This window comes from Arvicanthis niloticus, chromosome 3, assembly GCF_011762505.2.
Source record: "Arvicanthis niloticus isolate mArvNil1 chromosome 3, mArvNil1.pat.X, whole genome shotgun sequence".
Lineage (NCBI taxonomy): Eukaryota > Metazoa > Chordata > Mammalia > Rodentia > Muridae > Arvicanthis > Arvicanthis niloticus.
This window is the reverse complement of record NC_047660.1, coordinates 1,540,316-1,560,701: the sequence shown is the minus strand read 5'-3', so window position 1 is coordinate 1,560,701 and position 20,386 is coordinate 1,540,316. Positions and strand designations below refer to the sequence as shown.

Here is a 20,386-nt window from a genome sequence, read left to right as displayed (position 1 = left end):
GTGAGGACTGCTTGTCCTGTGCTCACAGCATTGACGAGCCAAGGGAAAGAAAACTGATAATTTAAGACACATGGAAATGTAGACACTCAGATGGTTCTAAATATGAAAGGCTGGACTGACAGAAAGGCGACAGAATGTCAGAGGTGACAGACGCACGACAAAGGCCACCCCCACCCACTCTGCAAACACCATCAAAGGTGTCCTTTCTTGAGCACATGCAGAGGGCTAGAGGGAGGACCCAGTTCAGGAGGAAGAGTGGAGAAAGGGATCATTCTCAGCTCCTTGGGCTAAATAATTCAAGCTGTATTTTAACGAAACCGGACCGAGGCTAGGGACATGTAATCCATTGGTAGAGAACTTGATTAGAACGTGCGAATCCCTGGGTATGATCTCTAGCATATGAAAAAAAAAAGGTATTTTTACAATGCATTAAGTATGTCATGTATACGTATATTCATATAATACAGATGCGCCTAGAAATCCCCACCCCCATGGGGGCTGTATTGACTTTGTTTCTAGGTTTTGCAATCACCATTAGGCACGGGGCCTAGTACTTTTAATATAAGGCTGATTGGTGAGGAAATGGGTGATCTAAATTGATAAGCCCCTGTGATGCTTTAGAACAGCATCAGAGACCAAAACTACTTTTCTGGTCAGATTTTTTGGTCAAAACCTTTCCTGCATGAGGAACTTTATTCTTCTTCTGTGAAGGCTTGTGGATCCTGCAAGCCTCTGAGAAGAGACAGGTCTTAGGTAATACATATGCTGAGCTGAACATCAACACCGTGCTTAAGGATGTTTCTAAGGAGCTGGGCTTTAACAGAGAACACTCTACTCTTGACATGTTTGGAAAAGTTTTTAAAAACCTAAAATATAAAAAAGTTACTGAAAATATGATACCTTTGTCAAGAGACAAGGGATAGGGCAGGAGCTGTGATAAGGAGAAGACCAAGTATCTGGTGCAGTGGGGTTATGCCATTGGTCTAGAGAAACAAGGCAGGTTGCTCACTTGGACGCAAAGTCCTTAGGTATCTACAGTGGGGATCAGTCTAGGACCTTGCTAAAGCGATAGAGGGGCCTCCCTGATTAAAAGAACAATACTAATCATAGTGCATCTAAGGCCTTCTCAGGCTAAGTGGACTCTCTAGAATTGCAACCTCAGTGGAATCAATTCACAATGATTGAAGACTCAAGAGCCAAGGATTTCAACCATCCACTTTAAACCCTGCAGTAACTGTGGTTATCTCCAACTCAAGCCTGCCAGGGTAAGTGAACAGTTAAGGGCAGAAAGGATGCAGAGATGCAAGACTGGGGGTAACTTTCAGGGTCAAGGCACTGAGGCCTTAAGTTAGTGTACCAACCATCACAGTTTCTTACTTTAACCAAAAAGCATCAGAGACCATGGTGGAGGTGACTCTATGGCTCCATTTGGTCTACTCTTTCCTGTCCTAAAATGAGTTTAAGTTAATCAGTAAATAGTGGCTATAGGAAAGACGTGGACAAGAGGACTTCTGTTCAGGCTCCACAGCCGTCCTGTCTTCTCACTGTTTCGGGAATGTCAAACAAATCAACATCTATTTATAATACTAGTGGGGTTCTGCACAAGCCGGTGCCACTACTGCTGCTGATCTGCAAACACTAATCATGTCCAGATCAATTTTATTGAAGGTACTTATAAACTAGGACCTAACTGTCTCTTTCTCATGCTAAAGTTAAATACAGTACACATGCTAAAATAGTGTCGCTGGACCCAAAACGAAAGGTTATATGGCGAGCAGTTCTTCACCAACTTCCCAGGAATCTGAGTATGAATTAACCGAGCACCCATTAACAGTGAAGTACCTTCACCCTCACCATCAGTTTCTGAAGACTTCATGTATATTTAATTTGTCTTTTCAACACTAGGCAGAGAACCTGAGGCTTTGCCTATGCCAGGGAAGTGATCCACTACCAAGCTAAACTCCCAGCCCCAAAGGCTTCCTAAACCAATTATTTTTTGTATGGATGGCCCTTAGAAACAATTTTATGATTGTAAGAGAACTCAAAACAGATACACATATACTACATAAATATTAATGCACAAATTCATGAACTGGAACACAGAAAGAATAAAGAATTCAGGGAGAAATACCAAGTAGCTTCAGTTTTTTTCACCATTCTGAAAGAACAGTCCATTCAGAAAGCCTAGCAAATTTATCAGCTCACTCTAAGGAAGCAGTTCTGGTGCTGTAATGGTTTTCCTTATGATTTCACAAGGGCAATCTTTAAAAGTGGGGGGTTCTATATGACACACTTTACCTGTTAAATCTATTGCTATTTAATACTTAATACTTAATATACTTTCTTCAAAAAGTACTTCTGATGACTGTGAAATTCATTTATAATTCCAAGTAATTGTTTTAAGGAGGTTATGTTAAGATTAATAAATGATGACTGATGAGGCATTTCTGGGAAAAAAAAAATCTCTTGAGTCTGAAGTTTTCATTTTCTTGATGTGACTGCTGAGAAGTGTCTCCCTATGAACCTGCAGATTCCAATTGAACTGCCAATGTTAGGACATGTAGTGCCGTTATACTGTAATAAACATGTCTGTGAGGTGGGAACCCTTCCCATTCCCGATTCACAGTCTTATGGAAAACAGGATGGCTGGAATCTTGCTCAGCTGTGGTGAGGCAGGTTCAGCCTCTACAAAGCATGAGTTGTTGTTAGTAGGGAGACCCTGCCCAAGGAACTGATGGAGTTGTGCCTTCCTGTTGTGTTGATCTTTGGTCTCAGGGAGAGAAGTTGCCCCTTGCTCTTCTCTGCTCCTAAAGCTATTCCACTCACGTGTCCCCAGACCCCAACCAAATGATGTGCAGGATTTTTTCTCTCAGCATAATAAAAAGTGATATAAGGATGTGAGATATGGTCATGCCTACTCAGGCAGACATCACAAACAATGGAGCTGCATATCTGGGAGAATCAGAGAAGCAAGCAGAGCTGGGGTCTAGCCTACATGCAGGAAGGAGGAGGAAAAGTGGAGCGAGACTCTCATAGTCCAATCCAACCTTTAAAAGTATGAAGCGGCAGCTTGGCCATCAACACATATGATCTCTAGAGCCCCAGTGCAATCATGCAGTTTTGCTGAAAATAAAACTATCCCATCCCCAATCCAAGTGCTTCAGTAATTCTGCTCAGGACTTTGCTGTATTATTGACTGAGAATGTGACTGAGAATGTGGCAATTATGAAGAGGGTAATGAAACAAGCACATGTGAAGACTCCAAATCTTTGCCCTACTGCACCTCAAATGATAACCTTATATGAACAGACCAATTCACTATCTGTTAAGACACTGATCTGTAGGATGAAATAATGAAGAAAGTGGCAAACGAGAAAAACAAACATAGTGCTTACTTTCTTTAAATGCTTGACAGTAGCCAAGGAAAGACAACAAGAAGAACAGGGCACACAGGAGGTCTGCACGGCCAACAACACCAGCAACCTTAAAAGAAAGAGGGGGTTGGGGAGAAAGATTTACATAAAAAATTAAGCATTCCTAAATTTTGGATATACACAAAGTACCTTGGACATGAAACAAGCAATTTATCAGCTCCTACCCCTCATGACAGCATGTTGGCAGCGCTGTAAAACCCAGGGGTGTTAACTTATAAATGGTTCATTCTTTTCACCCTCTCCGGTACAGGACTTCATCTGTACCAGAATCTATAAGAGATTCCAGGTTATTTGACCAGGCTGTTCTGGGCACAGCACATGTCTAGCAAAAGCGGTGTTATTTAACACATTACATCCAAGAACACCTGCAGCAGCCCAGGTTTCTCATGTCTCATATGAGATTTTCAACTGAAAATGTTACCAGCTCAGAGGGCACAGTATTAAAAAAAAAAAAGTCCTGAGATTGGCAAGATGGAACAGTGGGTAGACATGCCTATTAAGCCTGGAGACATGGAGTTGATCCTCAAAACTCACATGAAGGGGTGAGGAGAACAAACTTCAGAGTCCTCCAGCTTTCACCGTATGTACTGTGACACTCGGGCCCCACTCCGCAATATCAGGCATGCACACACACATACACCACCACCAACAATAATAAACTGAAAAGAATTTTAAATCTGACTGGAAACACAAAGGCCACAAAAGTAGAAAGTATATGTTAAAAGCCATTAGGCAGAGAGACACAGGTTCGATGCCTCTGAGCTGTCTCTGCCATCTTCTCCCTTCCAACTCAAACTGGTTTAGAGGGATAACCTGCCAAGTCAGGATGATCCCAAAGTGGACACTGAGATAAAACAGAAAACAATTCCCACCCTTTCTCTCTTCTCATTTCCAACATGAGCCCCTTTCCTTCCCTCCTTTCCCATAGTGACAAGCTGTATAAAGTTTGTGTTCATTTTTTTCCCCCAAGCTCATTACCTCGATAATTGCCCTCTGAATGTTTCATAGCAAGGAAAAGCACAAAATTGTCATGAATAACCCTCTGGTTCATGGGGTGCCCTGTACTGACACCCAAACGTGGCATATACCAAATCACTTTAATAGATAAAATATCATGCTTGTGGAAGTTAGTACATATACATGTTTCCTAAGGGCGTGTATGGTCAACAGCTGAACAAGAATGCCTTTAAAAATAGCTTTCCTTTTGCATATGCAAGGCTGAGGTCTATTTCCCACTGTAGTTGTAATCTCCCAGTGGAGGTATACTGGGAAGTCCATGGATAAGAGGACAGAATGAGTTGACAAATTCATCCCAGCAAGAGCATGTCCGAGAGGCAAGTGTGATAGTACAGTCAACCTGACAGGACCTCGTAGGCCAGGAGGCCACCCTCTTGGCATGTTTGTGAAGGAATTTCTAAACCACTTAGCTGAGGTAATCCCACCCTTAATATGGCCAGCACAATTCCAGGGTCTTTAAATAAAAAGGAGAAAGTGAGCTTGGCACCTGCATTCATTGTTCTCTGCCCCCTGACTGGATATGCCCAGATAACCAACACTCATGCTCTGCTGCCATGCCTTCCCCACCGTGACCAACTGTGCCCTCAAACTGAGCCACGACAAGCCTTCCTTCCTACAGTTGCTTCTGTCTGGTATCTTGTCACAAAAAAATGATAACAATCAACCAGCATAGGAAGCAAGGGGCAAATCGAGCTTAACGGACCTGAAGAGAACATGGCAGTTCACTGGAGGGTTAAATGAATAATACATAATGAGAGTTCTGGATACTCAGAGGTAAGTTCATTTAATCAAGGACACAATAAGTAACAGAGTGCTTCTTGAAACAGGACAATGTGCTAGGCAGGCAGGGAAAGGACCAAGGACACTGATGCTCATGGGTTTGGGAGGGGAGACCAAGGACACTGATGCTCATGGGGGATTGAGGGGGACAGCAAGGGCACTGATGCTCATGGGGGGGTGGGGGGGACAAAAGGACCAAACACACTGATGCTTATGGGGGAGAGAAAGGAACAAGGACACTGATGCTTATGGAGTGAGGGGGGGAGACCAAGAACACTGATGCTCATGGGGGGAGGAGGGGAGAAAGGACCAAGGATATTGATGCTTGTGGGGAAGAAGGTGCTGGTTCTGTGACACAGTAGCAAGTAAGGAAGTGATTGGAGCATCCAGGCTTTGTAGGCCTCCAGCAAGGATACAGGGAGAAGAGCTTTTTAGAGCTGTAGTGCAGGATAGACCAGACCAAATCCTCTCAGAACTGAAGTGACTGAAGCCAATGAGGAGTCACTGTCCAAGGAGCCACAGAACAAGCTAAGAGGAGGCAGGACAAGGGAACTAGGGCTTCTTGAAGTGGCAGAAGAGAAGAACAGTTGGTGCAAGTACTGGGGACAAAGCCAGAAGGACAAGGCTGTGGAAGCCCCTTCCATCAGGGTGGTTAAGACACATGCAAAATGCTGCCAAGAACCACGTTTAAGCACATAAGCTTATTGACTAAAGGAAAGCTTTCCTTCTGGTCAAAGCACTGTTGTCTGGGCTGTGGGCTTGGTGTTTAACAGCTGAGCCATCTCTCATCTCTGTTTTGGTAAACTATGAAAGACAATCTCAAGTCTGTAAGTGATAAAGGTTATACTACCTGATATAAAAACAAACGAAAGGTAAATCTATCAAGTGTTTAAAGTAAAGAAAAGTAAAGAAACACTTAGCATTTCAGTGAATATTTGTCAGGTAATTAAGGAGAGCTCACAGCACAGTATGTAAAAGGCTATCCAAGAACAGGCTATATCCAACCACTGGAGAATGGACATAAGGAAGACAAGGCTTTTATTTTTTCCTTCCTTCCTTCCTTCCTTCCTTCCTTCCTTTCTTCCTTTTTTTTCTTTTTTCTTTTGATATTTGCAAAATATGTATTTTCAGGTAAATTCCTCTCTAACAGCTGAATTTTTCTTTCAGACTACATCAAACACCTTGTCAGTCTTTTCTGGAAAAAAAAATGCACCCTCCCTCAATCCAATAAACAGGTGGCATCTGAACTGGGGACTTTTGGGAGACAAAAAGGAGGTGGGCGGGGTTTTCTGATTTGTATTGAAATCTAGGTGTTCAAAACTAGGTATGATGGATGGTGCATGACTACAGTCCCAGAACTTGAAAGGTAGAGGCAGGAGGACAAGAGTTCAAAGCCATCCTCATCTAAAAGCTACAAGTGCATTTGAGACCAGCCCAGGACACAGAGACCGTATCTTGCCCCTTCCCTGGCAAAACATCTGGAGTCAGTAGATGGATGGGTAGCTGAGGTTTTGGTACTAGAACCCAGGTGACTTGTCATCTTTAGCCACACTTTGAGTACAAGGCTACTCACGTCATCAAGGAGGCCCTAGGTGTATCTCACCCTGATGGCTGAGTCAAACCAGATCAAGACCTATGCAATGTGGAAGCTTGGTCTCTTGCTGTATATTGTGACGCTAAGTGCAGTCGGGTTTAAGGTCCCTCAGGGAAGCTTTAAGTAGATTCTAATAACATTGAAGGTAGATGTCTGCCTAGCTCTTGTGCTGTTTAAGGCTTATTGGGAATAACAGAAGTTGTGTGTCTTTTATTCAGGAACTGAGTGGTCAAAGGCAAGATAGAAACCCCTGAATCAGGATTAAAAATTTCAACATCAAGCAATATCTGTTCCTGCCTCTCCTTCCTCAGGGACCACTACCCCATCAGAAGCTGCATGTGACTACTAACAACTCAGAAAGGTCTGGAATGGCATACAGGGTGTAGGGGGAGGAGTGGATTTTGATTTCTAATCAGCTGAGGAACAAATCAATCTGGCTGCAATGATTTTCCTACCAATCAGAGCTCAGAAGGGGACCAGACTGAAAGGTGTCTAATTTGACCATCTTGGCTTTGGTCAGGACCCTGTATCTCAAGCACCCTGATGGCTAGGAAATGTCAGGTGGCCCATCTCTATAATTCCAGCTCTTGGGAGACTGAGGCAAGAAGATCAGGCATTCAAGGCCAGCCATAGCTACATGATACCCTGTTTCACAAATAATAACAACAACAACAACAACAACAAAGAGAAAGTATAAGTGCTTATTGACACCTGGCAAAAATAACTTCAGTGTTAATGCTGGGGGGGGGCACAAAACACATTAATATTAACTACAAAGAAATGCATGTCATTAAAAACTTGTAAGGCTCATGCTGCTACTCCACCTTCTTAACACATAGAGACAGACACGTATTTACTGCAGTCCTCATGCCCCAGGGAGCCACAAGCAGGGTGGGACCACCGTGGCCACACCACAGCCGGAAACCGGCTGATTCTCCCATCCTGGCAGGATACCTGTGCGGCATCCCCCTGCTACCTGAAGATAAGCTCCAGGTGTCTTGCTCTTTGCACATGTTTAAAGGTGGCATTAAAACATGTAGAGTGGGAGATAACAGGGAAAAGGTGATAAGAGGAAATTGGATAGTGTGTCAAAATAATGAAAGGTAAACATACCAAGTATGTCGGTGTGAATGCTAATTTTTAATTATTCTTTATTCTTTGAAATCCAAGTTTAAACAGCTATCATGAAATGGCAGCGAGATGAAGAGAATTTTCAAATACCGCTTTCTCCCTACAGGTAGCCTTCCCTCTCTGTGGTGTGTGTGTGTGTGTGTGTGTGTGTGTGTGTGTGTGTGTGTGTGTTCATGCACATATGCTTGTGCATGTGGAAGCCAGAGGCCAACCTTGGGCATTACTGAGATAGAGTGTCTCATGGGCCCAGAACTAGATAATGAAACTAGAGTAGCTGGCCAGGAAACCCTAAGGACACTCTGTCTGTGCCTCCCTATCACTGGGATATAGGCACAGGAATTCTATGAGGGTGCTGGTGATCAAACTCAGGTCTCCATGCTTGCACAGCAAGTTCTTCACTAGCTTAGTTATCTCTCCACTCCCCTCAATTCCTTTTAAAGATCCGAGAAATACAGCCTTTTAAAATTAGCAGACAAGCTGCATTTAATTACAATGTGCCAGTGTGTCTTGTGCATGCACACACCTGAAGCATACCCAGGCCTTAAAATCTCTTCACAAATCAACTGCTTAATACTTAGAATCAGAATTTTTGGGAAATCTTTGGCTTATGTAATCTTTTACTTTGGTTTTATGTTTCTGTCCAAATTAGACAAGAAGTAAACAGTCAATCCAGCCAGGATTTTCCCAGAAAGCCCTGTTTGTGTCAGATGCAACACTGTATCTGAGAAACAACAAACACTTAGCCCTGGGAAGTGAGGTTGAAACCAACTGTAACTTGGTCACAGTTGTGCACAAATGAGAGATAAAGGGCTTTAAGTGGACTCTTACATCATAAGCCCATAGCCTTTCATAGAAGACACAGAAGGCAACAGTAAAAACTCCATGGAATTCTATCAGATCGCCAGAAACAAGAATTCTGGTTAACAGTTTAGAATTGACTTTAAGACCCTCAACAGGACAATCAACTGACTGTAGGCATTTACATGTCTATTAAAGATCAAAGTTCACAGTGAGCAAAACAGCATATGAAGCATCTAATCCAGGGCTTTGTGGGACCAGAGTGACCAAATCCAATCCCTTATTTCAGAGCATGCCGCCTCACATTTTGCAAGGGTTCAAGTATGTATGCATATAGGGGTTTTCTGACAGCCTGGAAAATGCCCAGTTAAATCTCAACAGTGTATGTCTAGAGTGTAGTCTCCTCTGCATCCAAGGCACAGGGCAGCAGGTAAGGCTCCTGTCATTGCTGTCTATTATGTGGCCAAGTCTGTTTGGGGAAGATATCCAGAGAGTGAGAAGAAGGAAGGTACAGAGACTTCAAGAGCAGTTTCTTTGTGCCTGTGTGGGCCATGGAATATGCTACACTTTCTTTTATCTGCTTGGGATACTTACTGCCTATAAAGTAATACCAGACCATCTAATATCATAGTACTTTTATGCTAATTAAAATTTTGTAAATAATAAAGTCAGTTATTAAAGAAAAACTGCCCCTGGCCAGATATGGTGGTGCATGCTTTTAATCCCAGCACTTGGGAGGCAAAGCAGGTGGATCTCCGTGATTTAGAGTCCAGTATGGTCTACATAAGGAGTTTTATGCCAGCTAGAGCCTACACTGTAAGACTCTGTCTCCCTCTAAAAATGAATAAAATAAATAAAAACTATCATAGTGTCTGCACTGAGGAAGGGTTTTTAACTGCTGGCCTTTAGGATATAAAGTCAGACAACATGAGCATGTATGCCCCTGAAGCTGGTGTGATCACACACCAGCTAAACAGACAGTGCCACCCAAGATGCCGGCACACTCTGAGGAGAAAGTTTACCAGTATGGTAGCTATTATTTATTCATAAAGAGATGTCTCTGACCTAAAAACCCACTGTTTCTAATGTCTGACAGGGAAAGCATTGTATTTCCTGAAGACAGTGTGGTGTTTACTCTAACTCTGCAAACAAGAGGAACACACAATGAGCCTGTTTCAGAAAACCAGACAGCAGAGATGTCTTCTTACATGCATGCAGGCTGTCATATATGGGTGATACTTACACACTCGGTGTGGACTGGATGAACAGCAAACAGCAATGCTGCCAGCAAAGAAGCCCTGGGGGCCAGGTGTACCCTCCGGCCTTTACTGGTGTACTGCAGGCCACCAAACAGTACAGAGAAGACATCTAGCATGAGGACGGAGATGCCGCCATGCAGGAGGATGTTGACAACATGGAAACCCACGGGGTGAAAGCCTCCAGACAGGTAGTAGTTAACCCTGTAACAAACGAGGATTGTTCACAGTGAACCACACGCAACGGATATTACCAAGATAATAACGTCTGCCTAGCCAACAAGCCTGAAGAAACTGAACACAGTGAGCCATAGAGAAGAAAGAAAGGGCACTGACTGAGAGTCCAAAGTCAGAAGGACAGCTAGGTGATGTCTTCAGGGCCCCAAAGGGATTATTTTCCAAAGACAAGTTAAACCACATTTTCCTCAAGGCAGCTCCTCATAGCCTACATATGGCACAACAAAGTGCTTTAACAAAGTGTATCCCCAGCCTTCTCCCACAGGACATCCTCCTGCTGCTACTGTGATTCTTTCAGTTGACTACTTCTCAATTGCTAGTGTTTCTGTTTTTAAATGTTTCTCTGTAAGATCCATACACAAGTATTTAAATGTATCCCAGAAACAGGTATAAGAGCTCTGTCAAGTGACCAGTAGCTCTGGTTAATGTGAGTCAGAGAAGTAATCTTTAAACTTCATATCCATTCCATATTGAATTGGCAATAACAGGAAGATAAAAGCAAATAGTTTCATTGGATGCCTGTGTTGCTTTGGTATGTATCACATATTCCCTTGGTGTTTTACTAACCAAACACTAAGGGGTGGGCTCTCTGAGAACCAGAGAGATGGGTGCTTTGCTGGTGTGCAAGCATCATCCCTGCCCAGGGGCCAGGCTAACGTCTGTATAATTTCAGTTTTAGTTTGTGCAGCTGAAATGGATATTCCTCAGGCACAACCTCTCAGCCTCCCTGTGGCACACTTTCTAAGACTTAATATGAGCACAGACATCTTAGAATACATACTTACTCCACCTACATAAGAACTAACGCTAGACACCTCCCCCCCCGCACCCTCCCCCCCCCCCCCACACAAGACATCATGTGAAAACCTCAAATGAAGCACCAGTTCCTACTGTCATACCTTACCTGAAAGTCAGGACAGTAAGTGGCCTGTAGGACTTGTGGCTGGTGTTACTGCTCAGTCTACTGCCCCAGAAGTCATGATGCCACAGGTCCCCAAGGGGGGTGTCTGATTGGAGGTCCTGCAGGAACACAATGAGACATTGGGGGGCGGGGGGGGAGTCATGATCCTCCCATAGTTTTACACCACAGCCTTGAAAACTCCCCCAAGCTGTCAACTCTATCCCTCTCATCCTTTCTGCTAGCCATAGACTCAACCCCAACATCTCCTCTATAGGATATGCCCAGGCTTTTTATAAGGACCACTGTATCTTCACATTTTCTACACAAAGTATTTCAAAACACACATGAGCTTATCCCATCCAGCTAGTTACAGCCTTTCAATAACTCCCTACTTTCCTGTATCAAAGCTAATGTCCTCATAACAGTCAGAGGCACTGCATTTGTCTGTCTGATGCTATGTCCCTGCCCCTGTTTCATGAGTTCTCTGTAAAGGCTTTCCATCGGCAAGTTGGCCCTGGATGGTTATCTTCAACCCTGTAACATCCTGAGTGAATCTCAATCCATTTCTGTGGAGTCTGAGGCATCTCTTATTTGTCCCCATAGCACCTGATACACTGGTTCCTCACAGCTATGGTTTAACTATCTCTATCACTTGACATAGCTCTTGGGAGGTAGAGGCAGTTAGATTTCTATGAGTTTGAGACCAGCCTGGTTTATAGAGCAAGTTCTAGGACAGCCAAGGTTACACAGACTACACAGAGAAAACCCGTCTCAAAAAAACTAAAAAAACAAAACAAAACAAAACTAACAAAACACCTTAAAACCAAAAACCAACCAACCAACCAACCAACCAAACAAACAAACAAACAAACAAAAACTCACACTGAATAAACAGACTACTAAGCTACGTAAGGTCACCACTATCCTTTCAAAGCCAATTAAATAAGGTAAGGTATCAAAACAATAACTAATTTAAACAAGTATGGGCAATTATTATTATTTTTAATGATTTTTTATTGGATATTTTATTTACATTTCAGATGTTATCCCCTTACCCCATTTCTCCCCCCCAGGAATCCCCCTATCCAATCCCCCCTCCTCCTGCTTCTATGAGGATGTGCCCCCACCTATCCCCCCACTCCCACCTCCCCACCCTCCGCAAATATTATTTTTAAAGTTTCTCCTTTTGATCAGGAGTTAAGCAGATTATGAAACTAGGGGGAAACTTTCTATACAATTTTAAAATACAAAATTACTAAATATTAAACAAAACCATCTTTCTGCTGAGATAATTTAAAATTTCCCCTTACATTTAAAATGTGAAACTAAATGCTATAAAAGTTAAATGAGAGGACTGGAGATGGCCCAGCAGCTAAAGCAGGATCTGCTCTTTCAGAGGACTTGAGTTCCCAGCACCAATGTTGGGCAGCTCACAACTTCTTCTAATTCTTGCTTCACATCTTCATATTAGTCCCTGATTCCAGCTGGCGAAACTACACTAGAATTGGCTTTCTAAGAATGGCCTTTTGCACATAGACGAATGCTTAAATGCAAAAAAAAAAAAAAAAAAAAAAAAAAAAATGGCTAAGGGTTAAGAACTGCTCTCCCAGAGGATTCCAACATCCACCTTAGGTTCACCACCACCTGCAACTGCAGCTCCAGGGGATTCAGTAGCCTTTCCTACCCCTATCATGCATCTGTATACACGCACTCACTCATACACCCTTAAAAAAAATGTTCCCAAACAGAAGGAGGTTTAAATGACAGATGGCCACGAAGAACATGTATCTACACTGCAATTACAATTTGGTCTCTAGTACTTGCTACAGAACAAGCTGCTTGCTAACTCAAGAGGAGGAATAGAAGCAAAGTTGATCACTTGATTCTCGCTGCGACTTTCACTTCTACCAGCTTCATTGGCCTTAAAAATCTAGATCATCCATCCAAGGAGCCAGCTAGATGTTTTAAAGAGATCGCAGGACCCATCTGCTAACTCAGCAACAACAGGGGAAGTCCAAGCCTTTGTATTCTGTTGCTAAAGTGCCTCCTCAGTTGAGGTGGCTAGAGTAGCATCCTATTCTCCCTCTGAACAGAAAATGAACACCAAAGAAGCTCTAAATATTTAATTAGGAACAGCCTACTTCATATGAAGCACAGTATGTGAGAGAAAGGTCTTTTTTCCCTCATGATTTATGGGAACATTAGATTGCAAATTCCTCCTAACACCACTCAGAGATCATCTTAGGGAGCAAGAAATAGTAACTCAGCACAAGGAAGCACCTAGCAACAGTATCCAACACCCCCAGACCCAGAAACCACCTGCTTATATCATGAAGACAGCCCCAGGAGTAGAGTTGTGCACTCCAAACAGGGAAGGAAAAAAGTAGGGCTGGAAAGTTTATACAAGGGGCAGGAGGTGATATCCCAGAAAATACTGCTCAAACCATACTTGTCAAAGGCACAAGATGCCTGGCCACTTTCTCTCACATGGAAGAACTAAAGCAAGCACCAGAACTCTCCACACACCAGAACCCATGTGTCCATGTTCCCAGTTCAACAGAATTTTTCAACAAACGTTTGGAATTAATCCTTTACTTACTCAGGTAGAGGTGTGATGAAAACCACAACAAATAACAACTTAAAAAATAAAGGTGGACTCCTTATTGGAAAATAAAGGAAAATCCTTATTGCAGCTAGCAAGCCATCAACATGACAGTTGTTCAGAGACCCTGGCTCGAAAAAACATAATCACAAAATCATGCTATAAACAAAACACCTGCAAGTCAAACATGGCTTTCTCCAACTTCAAAAGATACAGTCTTGCCATATGGAGTTTTCTTTGACATTTTCTATGTAAAAAGGACTTATCCTCATCTGGTGACATCAGTGATTAAAAAAAAAAACAAACTACCTACCTATCTATCTATCTACCTATCTATCATCTATCTATTAAATTTGATTAACTTTTGTCTGTGTGCATGCTCACATATGTACAAAAAGACATACCATGGGATGTGTATGTAGTGTTTTTTCCTCCACAGTATGATTCCTAGGGATTGAACTCAGGTCATTAGGCTTGGTGGCAGATGCCTTACCCTGCTGAGCCATCTTGATAGACTTTCACTTCTTATGAGCATGCAACAATGGTGTGGCAAAAGCACCTTCAATGGCATGCCCCAGAGAGACAGGTAGGTGCATTCCTTCAAGCTTTAGCCATAAGTAAGCAACACAACCTGTGTGCTAAATAACAGACCACTACAAAGATTGTAGATCATGCCACTTCTGAGCATTGATTCTACCTGCCTCCAAGTTTCTTACTCTCATTGTCTTTTGGCTTATTTGAATCTCATCCTTCCCATTTTACAATAAAAAATTGGCTATTTTCCTGGCCTCATGTAGCTGTAACTGGTGAACAAGACTGGCTAGGAGTTTGCAAGGTCAGCAAACTTGAGTCTCCAAACATGAAATGAGCAGGAACGTTGTATCCCTCAGCAGCAGAATGCTTTCTCCCATCAGCTGTCAGCACACTGTGCTCACACAGTGAAGGACAGAGTCACAGCCAGCTGCTGCCTGCTACAGACCACACACCTTTCAATGGGTGATGAGAGATCCATCCATCACTAGAGCAAATGCACGAATCTCTCTTTCCTCTCATAGTTCTGGAAAGTTTCATAAAATCTGAAGCAGTCAATCTGAGATGCTCTGCAACAGTCTCAGACTTATAATCTTAGCAGAAGTATGCATGGGTTTTCCTGAGCACAGGCAGGTGCTGCAGACCTGAGGCAATGCATTTAGGAGACCCAGACTGAGAGTCAGCCCAAGCGTGACAGAGAATTAACACCCGCTTGGATGATCACTGAGACAGAAGGAAACTGGGCATGCTTAAGTTTCCTAGAGGATTAAGACACAAACCTTATTGTTAACAATAGCTTCAGAGTCATCAAAGACAAAATCTCCATCATAGCTCCTTGCAAAACACAGAAGGGAAACAAATCCCACTACTAACTTAGCCCAGAAAGGGGGAAGGACAGATGGGATGATGTGATCCAAGTCAGCATCCAGCTCAGGCATCTTGAAAACTGCAGGCCACCAGCCTTTGGATCCAGCATTATGCTGGTTAGAAATCTGCAAGGGAAACAACATCATGTAAATATCCGTAAGTACACTTCTGCAGTGGACATCATTACCCAAAGCAAGCAAGACCTAGATCAGCAGGTAAGCTGTGACTTTACACAATGTATCAATTTGTGGCTTTCAAACTTTAGTGGGCAGAAAAGTGACCTGCGACTCAAGCAGACTTCCAGACCTTGTCATGACCAACGGAATCTGAAGCGCTTGGGTTTCTGATTTTTCCTTTTGAGAATTCTAACTTAATAGGATCACGTATTCACCAACCCCATAGAGCAAATCATTTTTAATTCTCCAAGCCAGTTTACAAAGCTTTTTGAAAAAGTAACAATCAGCTTCACTGATCCAGAAAAATCAGTAACTGTTCATTGTTGGCACACTGCGGCGTGGGGAGTGAGAGTGTACTGTATGAAACATGTCTGACAGACCTTACAGTCTGTGTGTGCAACTCAAGTGCATATGCCAGTTAGCTGAAAATCATAAGAGAGGGGACTCATAGGGCCAGAGCACATGACAATGATTGATTGAGCTGAGGTTTACATAGAGACAGAGGAACTGATTTCTTTGGAAGGTTCCAAAAAGAAATGAGCTGTCCCAATTGGGGGCAGGGGTGGGGGATTCTGTTCAAAGAGTCAAGTTAGGAATATGTACTTCTTTAGAACCTTCAAACGGACAAAATAGTTCTACTGCAGCCTTGACATTTATTAGCTCTGTGGCTTTGTAAGAATCTCTATCTCTCTCTGTTTCCTGTGGAACAAAGCAAAATGTAAGATCTTTCTAGCCCTGAGAGTTGTATAACAGCCTGGGCCAATTCCAAGACTCAAACACAAAATTATCTACAAATCAGTTATCTGTCCCTTCTCTCACCACACCTTACACATGTGCTTTCTTCTGGTCAGGTTGCTCACTTCCAATCTTTGTAAGTTTGGAGAGTTACACTCTTTGAAACTACTTTCTCATTAGATGATAAAAAGACTGCCTACTGGATTTGCTGGGAGGGGTATTCAGCTTACAGGTCCCTCACTAAAGGAAGTGTGGAAGGAACTCAAAGCAAGAACCTAGTTGCAGAGGAATGCTGCCTACTGGCTTGCTCAGCCTGCTTTCTTACAGAGCCCAGGCTCATCTGCTCAGGAGTCTGGGTCCTCCCACATCAATCACTAATCAAGAAAATGCTCCTACAGCTTGCCTATAGACCATTGTGATGGAGACATTTTCTGAACTGAGTCCCTGGGGTTTAATGGCTGTTTGGAGAAAGCTGGCCATCACTATACTTTCCATGAGGTTGAACAGTCTTTAGAATATCTCCTTTTGGTATAAAGCCTCTGGTCCTCCATATTAAGAAGACAGCCTCCATTCATCTTTCATGCCAATGAAAGACAATTCCAGCCCCTTGACTGGGATGAAGCTTGGGTATATTTGGTTCTAGATCTTCAAGTAAATATATATAAATCAACAAGAAGTCAACCAAATAGGAATCTCTGGCTGCAGACATTTTTTTTTTTAAACAGCTTTTGCCTGAATAATCACCTTTTGCAGGGTGACAGGCAGCAGGGAACACCTTTCAAAGACAGCACTGATCCTTTCCAGGGGCAGAGTCCATTTACAATCCAGACACAAAAGCCTGAGACTCTTTGTCTATTTGTCCCCTGAGTACCACTGCCTGATGTAAGGCTTGCTCTTAGCAAGCGCTGGGGGAATAATCCACCTACTTTCTGTAGCTTTCTTCTCTCCACTAAAAAATGTAAACCACTGTTTAAAGCCTGACTGTAGTCCGGTCAGCACGAACACCTTGATTGCTATTTTACATTCTAACTAAAGAAATTGCTCCTACTACTTCAAAATTTTAAAAAGAAGACGCCATAACTTTGAAAATCGAAGGACTAAATGTGTTCTCCGATTTAGAAAATTAATGTTCAGGAAACCAAAAGGTTTATACCCATTTTAAATGTATAACAGAGTATACCGGTTCTACAAGAGGTCATATAACTGGTCCTGATATTTTCGGGCTGAGCCTTAAACATTTGAATATGAAATCAGTTTGTTATGAAGTTCAAATGGCTGTATGATTACTGATTGATGAAATAATCTACGTTCCTAAATTAGCCACTGTCCTTTCCTGAATATTCATATCCACAGCCCAAGCCAATCATTTTGGTATTTAAGCAACAACCCACATATATGTAGGATGGACTGTGGACCCCCGACATCTGTGGTGCCCTTGTGGACCAGGCTCTCATTTTGGGGGATGTCAACTGAATGGATGAATTGATGTCAAATTCATTTCTTCCCCTGTGGGGGCCAAAACCATAGGATCTACAGTGCAGACAGTTTATCCTCGATCCTAATCCCCAGTCTTCACTGGCTCTTGCCATCTCATGGAAGCATCTGTCAGGGGACTCTCCCTTAGTCAAATGCCTTTGCTGCTTTACTGCAGTGAAAATATTCAAATGCTTTCATTCGTTCAATAGACCTGTCTTTGCACACACAACCGAACAGTCCAGAATATGCCTTTTATCAGAAAATGCAAAAGAAGTTACAGTACATTGGAAACTATGTGAAATTCTCAGAATCCACTCCAGCAGTCCATAGCAATGACTCTAGAGAGAGATACACATGAGCCTGTGGCTGCATTTCCCTGAGCTACATTGTTTCCTTAAGGAAGGATTGTTTCTTCATCAGTAGAATGAGGTACCCCTGTGTTCTTTATGCTGTGGTAAGGACTGAGTGAGGCAATACAAGCAGTTAGTCTCCATGTTTTGACCAGTTCACCTTTCCAGACCACCTGCATTGATGCTCACGGGCATCGGTGAGGAGACTTTGTGTCCTATACAAACTTCACACCACACAATAACACTGATCCCAACTCTCCTTCCTCCAATAGGAAATGACCCTTGTTCTACAATAAGGCTTGGTGGGTGGGGAAATGCCCCACGAGGTAGCAGAGATCTTCATATCCCTGTCAGGGTATATAGGAAAGAACACTTTCTGTTTCTGGCTAAGCAACATGTCTTAATGGTCTTCTCCAGGTTATACACTGCCTGGGAACCCTGGCTCCTCAGCCACAGCTTGGATGGTAGCTCACTGTAGGGAGGGGCCAAAACAAGATGCTCACCATGGCTCCAGTTCCAGCAATGACCCATCTACACAGAACCTACTACGAGTAGTCTGAAGAGAGAGAGTCACAGTAACAAAGCTAGTGTTCTGGTGGCTCCTGAACTCTCTGAACTGGCTCTTTAGAAAAGTTAAACCTGGACAAACCAGTAGTCTCCATCCCCAATACTCAAACTCCTAATATTTTTAACCCCCTAAGTTCTTAGGTTCTTAGGGGGTTAAAAATATATTCATCTGTCAATAAAAAGGTCAAAAAGACCTCAAACAATATCTTCTCAAAGGTTAAATGGCACTGAACTGTGAACCGTGTCTGTTAACAATGGACACCGCAGCCCAGGCTGCAATGAAGCAGAGTGACCCAACCTAGATAATTCACCCTGGGAAAAGAGCAGCCCACACCTAACTGGAGACTCTACCACAGGGAGGGAGAGGTTCTTGACCTCTACATTAAGGGCAATGTATCCAGGGCCAGCTGTCTTCCAGGATAGAGCATAAACTTGCCTCTAGAAATCAGGTTAAATAACGGGATAGTTTCTGACCTGTATTCTGGCATGATGTAGGGAGAACTAATGCACATTGTGCCAGAGGCAAAGAAGCCAGCCATCTTCTGTAGTGTCGAGCCAAAAGCAGAGTGAGGTGAGTCGGTTGTGACCCATCTTCCTAATTCAAGAATGTCCAAGTGGCTGCCCATCGGAGGTTCCACACTCAGAATTCCTGCCTCAGTAAGTTTCCACTTTGCTAGCTTGTAACCATTTTCCCACCTAGGTGGGCCAGCATACCTCACTTTGCCCCAGTTCCACCTATGGTGCACAGCTTTTGGGGGATGCAGGTACAAGGGGCAATAAGGGCTCCAGTCAATCCTTACTATAATTCTCCCTGTCCATCTGTTCCCGGGGAGAGAGCAAAGTGTGGATGACTCAGTGGCGAGATCTTTCCTCTAACTCCTTCTTTCTTTTGTGTGTAGTTATAAAAAGAAAGAAAACACAAACAGCCCACAGTCACAACATCAACAACCCAGACTCCCCGTGGAGTTCGCAGGAGGTGAGGCGGTTGCTGCACCACCTGCTCGGCTCCCCCAACTCCTGGCAGCCGCTCTGTGGCTCCAGGCTCCCAGGCCAGTGGTACCAGCTTTGCTCTACAGCTGAGTGTAGAGTAACTGGCACTCCTGGCGCTGCTGGGTGGCTCGCCGCGTAACCCTGGGCGGGCGGCCAAGCTACCCGGCTGGACACAGCCGTCGCCCGTGCCTTGGCCAGCTGGCGACCAGGCGCGGGGACCCCGCAGCCAGGTGGCTGCTGCACCGGGTGCACTCCCGGGCTACGAAGCTGTTGCACGGCTGGGTCAGACAGTAGCAGGCAGGGGCCGGCGCGGCGACCTCGGCCGTAGTAGGGCAGTACAGGAGCTTGAGCCCGGGGCGCGCACCCTTACCGCGCGCTCTTTGTCCGGGGTGCGGCTTCCACCCAGGCCCATACCGCCCGGGGCGGCGTCCGCCGGAGGCAGCTCGGGTCTCGGAGCTAACTCTAGTAGAGGTGCAGGGCTCGGGCGCCGCCCCCGGGCCCCCGCGCAGAGCTGGCGGCTCAGCTGAGAGCCCGGGAGCCCGCGCCTGCTCCGCGCCCAACTCCGAGCGTCCCGCAGCTGCGCTCGGTCCTCAGCGGGCCGCCCCGCGCGTTACCTGCAAGGAGCACGAGCCGCGATTTCATCTCCCTCCCGCGTGCTTAAACTCCGGCAGCTCCCCTGCCCGCTGCCACCAGGGGAGGGGCCGCCCTCCCCCTCCCACCCTGCCGCGTCCCGCCCCCCGCCGCGCCGCTTCCCACTCGCGGCCGCCCGCTCCCGCCTAGTCCCGCCTCCCACCGCGCGACCATAGGTTGCCCTTTCCATCACTCACGCGCTCCTCTTCTGCTCATTGGTACGTATCCGGGTGACGTGGGAACAGGGCGCTCGCGGCGAAGGAGACGCAGGGGCAGACGGGTTTCGTTGAGGAGGAGAGAGTGCAGCTGGGACG

General features: G+C 44.4%; 1 protein-coding gene across 5 annotated transcripts in view; it reads right to left on the bottom strand.

The window, feature by feature from the left end:
* Positions 1-20,170, bottom strand: part of Tmtc4 (transmembrane O-mannosyltransferase targeting cadherins 4) — a 59,204-nt gene extending 39,034 nt beyond the window's left edge. The window contains exons 1-5 of one of the 5 annotated variants that reach the window (XM_034498315.2): positions 20,057-20,170; positions 15,061-15,273; positions 11,152-11,267; positions 9,998-10,214; positions 3,396-3,483 (exon numbers count right to left, since the gene is read on the bottom strand). In XM_034498315.2, coding sequence (XP_034354206.1) covers positions 3,396-3,483; positions 9,998-10,214; positions 11,152-11,267; positions 15,061-15,219 — 580 coding nt within the window. In that variant the 5' untranslated portion in view covers positions 15,220-15,273; positions 20,057-20,170. Of the gene's footprint in view, positions 1-3,395; positions 3,484-9,997; positions 10,215-11,151; positions 11,268-15,060; positions 15,274-19,812; positions 19,946-20,056 lie in introns of those variants that run through there. The other 4 variants (XM_034498314.2, XM_076930525.1, XM_034498319.2 and 1 more) reach the window with 4 other exon arrangements.
* Between the last annotated feature and the right edge of the window lie 216 nt (positions 20,171-20,386).